At 45.4% G+C, this 6,439-nt stretch overlaps 1 protein-coding gene across 4 annotated transcripts in view; it reads left to right on the forward strand.

The window, feature by feature from the left end:
* The window catches only part of LOC111646641 (C-terminal-binding protein 1-like), a 12,576-nt gene extending 6,143 nt beyond the window's left edge, over positions 1 to 6,433 (forward strand). For all 4 annotated transcript variants that reach the window (XM_023396182.2, XM_023396183.2, XM_023396181.2 and 1 more), the window contains 8 exons: positions 763 to 917; positions 1,216 to 1,360; positions 1,470 to 1,676; positions 2,246 to 2,460; positions 3,396 to 3,526; positions 4,404 to 4,531; positions 4,767 to 4,884; positions 4,972 to 6,433. In XM_023396182.2, coding sequence (XP_023251950.1) covers positions 763 to 917; positions 1,216 to 1,360; positions 1,470 to 1,676; positions 2,246 to 2,460; positions 3,396 to 3,526; positions 4,404 to 4,531; positions 4,767 to 4,884; positions 4,972 to 5,158 — 1,286 coding nt within the window. In that variant the 3' untranslated portion in view covers positions 5,159 to 6,433. The remainder of the gene's footprint in view (positions 1 to 762; positions 918 to 1,215; positions 1,361 to 1,469; positions 1,677 to 2,245; positions 2,461 to 3,395; positions 3,527 to 4,403; positions 4,532 to 4,766; positions 4,885 to 4,971) is intronic.
* Positions 6,434 to 6,439: the final 6 nt, after the last annotated feature.

The raw sequence follows: 6,439 nt of genomic DNA on the forward strand, positions 1-6,439 counted from the left end.
CCCCCCCCCCCCCGTGTGTGCTCTGCTCATACAGTAGGCAGGTCAAGTTCCCAGAATTAACACTTCATCAAAAGTGCTCTGCTTCATTAACCAGATTCTAACCTTCACCATATGAGGAGTTTAAAGATCTAAGTGTAACAGAGGTGGATTGATGAAGACTTGATGGTGTATATTGGTTCCACGCACTACTAAACAGAGCTGGAGTTCAATACCAAATAGGCCTGGATGCTGGACACTCTCCATGCCCTATTACAGATTTAGTTACACATTACTTTTGTAACCAAAGAACACATCACTTCTGTGGGACATACACCCACACATCCTGGTAGTTTCCTTAGGGTGCTGATGGAAAAATAGTCATAAAAGCTTGAGTTATTATTGTCTAAGCAGTGTGGCAGTTAGCCCTGTTAACTTTAGTCATGTGTGGTGGGGGATTTTGTGTGAGGGTATGATGACTTGCATCTTGTCAGGTAGTCCATGGGAAATGCAGACTGAGTCACTAACCTCCACTTTAACTTTAGTGGTTCTGAAATACAAGTGGCTGGTAGCTGTGTACACTAAGTGTCATCAATAATTGCAGTAAGAATGAGATGAAAACCTGTAACATAAAGCTTTAAGTGTTTATTTGCTTTTAATGTGGTTCGGGGACTTTTATTTTTAGCATTTTTTTTCCTTGATTTGTAATGGTCATTAAATATTTAACCACTTTCATTTATTGCTCACATGTAACAACAAACACTTGTTTCTTCCTTCTGGTCTCAGGTATCCGACCCCCCATCCTGAACGGGCCAATGCATCCGCGGCCCCTGGTAGCCCTGCTGGACGGGCGGGACTGCACTGTGGAAATGCCCATCCTCAAAGATGTGGCCACAGTGGCCTTCTGCGATGCCCAGTCCACACAAGAGATACATGAGAAGGTATGCAAATAACCACACTGTTATCACTATCCATGAGAGCAAAAAACTTTTTTTGATTCATCCTTTAGTTTGAAAGTATTCCACATCTTCACTGTACCCAAAAATACGTTGCCCTCTTCCTGTCCAGCAGAACTGTCGCTACCGACAGCCTGCCAACTAATATTTAGTCAAGCTTGGTCCCTTCTTTCCAAGTGACATGATTCCATGTCCCTTGTTGAAGTGGCGTAATATTTGAATGTTTAGTGCATTTTACTGTGATGAACATTCGGATTATTTAAAATGCATTTGTCCTTTGTAGGTGCTAAATGAGGCAGTGGCTGCTCTGTTGTACCACACCATCACTCTATCCAGAGATGACTTGGAAAAGTTTAAAGGTCTACGCGTAATTGTCAGGATTGGCTCAGGCTTTGACAACGTTGACATCAAAGCAGCTGCTGAACTAGGTGAGCTAACCCAGAACAGCACTCGCAGTTATTCACAGTACTCCTCATGACAGGTGCTGTTGTCTTTAATGCTCATCTTTTTCCTCCTCGTTTTCGCCCCTCCACGCAGGCATTGCTGTTTGTAATGTGCCAGCAGCCTCGGTGGAGGAGACAGCCGACACTTCGCTATGTCTGATCCTCAACCTGTACAGACGAGTCACCTGGATGCACCAGGCCCTCAGGGAGGGAACCCGTGCCTCTAGTGTGGAGCAGATCAGGGAGGTGGCAGGCGGTGCTGCTCGTATCCGGGGCGAGACCCTGGGCATTATTGGCCTGGGTGAGTGAAAGGCATGGGCAGGGGTGGCTAGATTAGTTAAAGAGCATTATTGCTTCATATTACAGCAGTGCCTTTAATCCAAGATTGTATTTGTCTCATTGAGTTATAATTGAACATAATTCATTTTGTGCTGAAATGCATTAGAGGATCTGTTTAATCCAGTGGTTCTCAAACTTTTTCTGCATGCCCCCCCTCAGAAGTCGAAAGAGATTCACACACACCCACCCTACAATATTTATCCCTAACTCTATCAATAATAGGGGAAACAACTAATGTTCCATGTGTCCATGTTGGATTTTAGTGAAATAAAAGTCAGCAGGATATCATCAGCAAATTTTTCATACATCAGTCATATTCATTCAGCTTAGTTTCACTCAAAATCTTTTCCCCTGGTCGTTCACACCCCCCTGCAGTGACCTGAGAACCACTGGTTTAATCCAAGCTGACAGTTGATGGTCAGACAAACAGTATGCTGTAGGACCTGTTTGGTATTTATGATTTCTATTTTGGTTCCAACAGGGGCACCTCAGTGGCTGTTAATAACCTTACCATTTCTCTTTGTCTTGCAGGGCGTGTTGGCCAAGCAGTGGCTCTGCGGGCCAAGGCCTTTGGTTTTGGCGTGATCTTCTATGACCCCTACCTGCCCGATGGCGTGGAGCGTTCACTAGGCCTGCAGCGCATGGCCACCCTGCAGGACCTGCTCATCCACTCGGACTGTGTATCCCTGCACTGCAGCCTCAACGAGCACAACCACCACCTCATCAATGACTTCACCATCAAACAGGTGTGTAGGATACAATCCGAATATGCACAACACAAAATTTGTCTTATGATTGCTTTCTCATCAGCAGGCATTTTGGATTTTTGTTTGGGAAAAAAGCAACATCTAATTATGGTGCACTTATGTTAGCTTGGTTGAAATACTGTAAATAAAAAGCCTGCCTGTATGTTGCTACTGGATCATCTTAAATAAGATTGAACCATTTCATCAGATTTCTCTGAATACTGTGATGCATTAGTGGAGTGGTCCTCAATTTCATTAAAATGAACTGTATCTGGATATATTCATCATTCATGTCATTCATTCGTATCAGTCATTTTGAATTTCTTATCAAATCAGTTTTTTTCCTTCCTTCTGTGCATCTGGTTCTGACTTATTTTTTCCCTCTTGCTGTATGTGGAGCAAAAAGTTGTTTGCTCGCTCTGAGGTTTAGCTACATTACCATGTAAAGTAAATTGCTGCTTTAGCACATTGGGTCCTGTCCCAATGGGAGCACATCCTTTTCTTTAATAGATTAATGGGATGTAAAAGTTAGATATGCAGCCTGTCAAGCCTAATATGCAGAACCCTGAACCATCTATTAGACCAACTGGTTGATATCATTTGCAGTTCATTGTAGGAGGCTGCAATATTACCAGCAAGAATTGGTATTCAGTTTTTGCAGCTTTTTATGCAGCTTAAAATCCTGATTCAAGCATTTGGCCGACAGTGTTTGAGTACAATTATAATAGTGTAGGCACCTTGGCCTGAATCAAACATTGCCTCTATATTGTAGGGCAGTCCGTATTATAGATTGGAAGAATAAAAGTTGAATATATGTGTCCCATATGATGTCAGTGTTTACTGATGGTATTTTGTGGCGGATTGAAAATGTCAGCCTTTTTGGACTTAGTCTGCTCCTCATAGTTTAATCATACTGTTGCTAATTCTTGATACAGATGCGTCAGGGAGCCTTCCTGGTGAACACATCGAGAGGGGGTCTGGTTGACGAGAAAGCATTGGCTCAGGCCCTGAAAGAGGGCCGGATACGAGGGGCTGCCCTGGACGTCCACGAGACAGAACCATTCAGGTAACCATGGTACACTCCTGGGTAGGGTGGGCAATCTGACCAAAAGATCATATGACAATCTTTTTAGGTAGGATCATGACCCAGGTATATCCCCACAGATTTAGTTGAACTTGTGATTACATGACTAGTTGTAGTTCACTGGACACAAAGCCTGTAACTTCAACTCAAAGGCCCAGCTCACAAATTTGTTCAAATGTGATCTGATGTATCCTTCCGCCGCTTTGATGGTTCTTTCGGATGTTTGTCCACTCGCCGCTATTCTTTGCCCACAATGCTGTGTCCTGTTTACAAATTGTCACACAGTCACACTTTTTACTTAGTTGATATAGAGTATTCGTTTGGTCAGCGCTGTTATTTAATTATGAGATCCTATACGTAAATTTAAATTTGAAAGTTCAGTCGCTGTCCCAGCTCGTCCCATCTTGTGTTTCCCTGCATGCAGGCACATCTCTCACCCAGCAGATGGATTGCAACTCCACCGTCTCAGACTGCAGCTGGTGACGGTGGTTCTTGTTCTGCTCAGGTGGAGAACTGGTACGAGGGCCTTAAGCCAAGCTCGCCGAGGCTGCAAAGCAGAACAAGAACTACCGTCACTGGCTGCAGTTAGCAGGCTAGCTGCTTAACCATTAACAATTGGCTTATTAACTGTATTGAACTTTTAAAATTAAACATCTCAATATAGCACCTTTTTGAAGACATGATCTACGATTCATCTGAAAAGTAGATCATATGCCAAAGAAAGATTGTCCATGATATAAGATCATCAGATCGCCCACCCACTACTACTGGAATACACTTGCCCATGTACGACCACAGATGTGCATGACAACACAGTCGCATCACTCCTCTCTGTAACAACCTTTCCCCTTCTTAACAGTTTTTCAACAGGCCCTCTGAAGGATGCCCCCAACCTAATCTGTACCCCGCACACATCTTGGTACAGTGAGCAGGCCTCTGTGGAGGCTCGCGAGGAGGCAGCCAGGGAGGTTCGGCGTGCCATCACTGGTAAGACACACACTTTGAAAAGCATCAAATCTTGGCATTTGAGAAGCTGAAACCAGCAAACCAATGACCTTTTTATATATATGACACACACACTCCACACGCCGTTATTAATCATTTTATATTCGAAAATAATATTAAACTTGAACATGTTGTCAAAAAACAGGATGCTGTCAGTAGCATGAACTCTGTTTTTCCATCTCGATGAGGTTGTAATGGTCTGTTGTTCCCGCTGTAGGGCGTATCCCTGACAGTCTGAAGAACTGTGTGAATAAGGAATACCTGATGGCAGCCTCTCAGTGGCCCAGCATGGAGGCAGCCACTGTTCACCCAGAACTTAATGGAGCCACTTACAGGTGAGGGTCATGAGGCTGAACATGGATCTGGAGGCAGTAAGAATCAGCTGTCATATGATTCTTGGGCTTTTTCTGCCTGTGTTTTAGATTTCCTCCAGGCCTGATCAATGTTGCAGCAGCAGGGGGTCTCCCAGGAGCTGGCGCAGGGGTTGAAAGCCTGGTTTCAGGAACCCTGGCGCATGGCATCGCCCCCGTCTCTCACCCCCCCCATGCCCCCTCTCCGGGGCAGCCCACTAAGGCTGAAGCCGACAGAGACATCCCCTCCGACCAATAGCCCCCCCTGCCGCCGCCAGTACATTCCGTCACCTCTGGAAACCACCCCCCACCCCCACTTCCCAGCATCAGACACAGCCCGACCCTCCAGTACATCGGCAGCACCAGTTTGACCTGACGTGGATCTACACAGTCTTGTTTCTCAGATCACATAACCAGCCCAGGAGTGACCTATCCACAGCTACCCCACATCCCACCCACATCCCTCCAGAACACACACCCATCCCTCCATCCAAGTCTGCATCTCACCCACCCACATGCCATCCCCTCCTCCCTTCACTCCCCCACAACGTCAGCAATAACTCTGTTCTCAAGGATTCAATGATTGGATTGGTTTATTTCCTTAGTTGGCCGTTGTTTTAATGGAAAGTTGATCTGTTGTGGTTCTAGGTGTTAATGTTTGTTTGTTTTGTAAAGAAAAAATAGCATTTCTGACACGAGGCTTTACAGTCTGCTGCCTCCTGCAGTCCTCCTCTGACTCTGACCAGTAGAGGCACAGAGGCAGAAAGTTTGAAGCCCCCCTTTGTACATTAATGGCTCATGTTACTGCTCTCTTCTTTTTCTTTTCTTTTTTTCTCTCTCTCCCCCTTCACCTTTGTTGTGATAGGGGAAAGTAAACCAGACAGAATCACAAACAGTAAATCCTGTCCTCCCCACCAGGCATCTAGCTACCCCTCAGTCCAATTTTGCCCTTCGTCCCCCCACCCCCTGGCACTGTCATCAGCTTGCTCAGCAGAGGGATCCTTAATGCTGTCAGTGTGGAGCTATTACAGACTGTCAAAATATATTTTATCTACTCAGCTCACACTTAAGCAACCTTGATGGAGTGACAGCCAAGATCTTTTGTCACATTTTACCGCTGGGATTGTCCAGATCGAGTACAGTCATCCCTGTATTTACACATGTTTTGTCCCCCATGGATTGTTCTGTCATGACATAATAGCTTAGAGCATCATATCAGAGAGCACCTAGGTGTGAATTTCTATCTCATGCCAGCAGCCAGGGTGCTGCGTGTGAGGTCTCTGCACATTGGGCCCATACAGTATCAAACAGCAGCTTTTTCTTGCTGGAAAAACAGCAGCATGCCAGGGACCTCGCCAGTAGAGGGCACTGTCTGACCACTCAGAGCTGCATGCAGCTCATGTCAGTCAAACAGATGGACGGTTACAGGTTAGTTTTAGTGAAAAAGAACATGATCACACACTGCCGACATTCAGAACACAGGATGGGTGACTGGGGATCGACTACCGCCTTATTGTTATTGCCTCACTGTACCCCCCCC

Source organism: Seriola lalandi, unplaced genomic scaffold, assembly GCF_002814215.2.
Source record: "Seriola lalandi dorsalis isolate HSWRI2012SDOR001 ecotype SW California unplaced genomic scaffold, Sedor1 jcf7180002054973, whole genome shotgun sequence".
In the NCBI taxonomy this organism is placed as follows: Eukaryota; Metazoa; Chordata; class Actinopteri; order Carangiformes; family Carangidae; genus Seriola; species Seriola lalandi.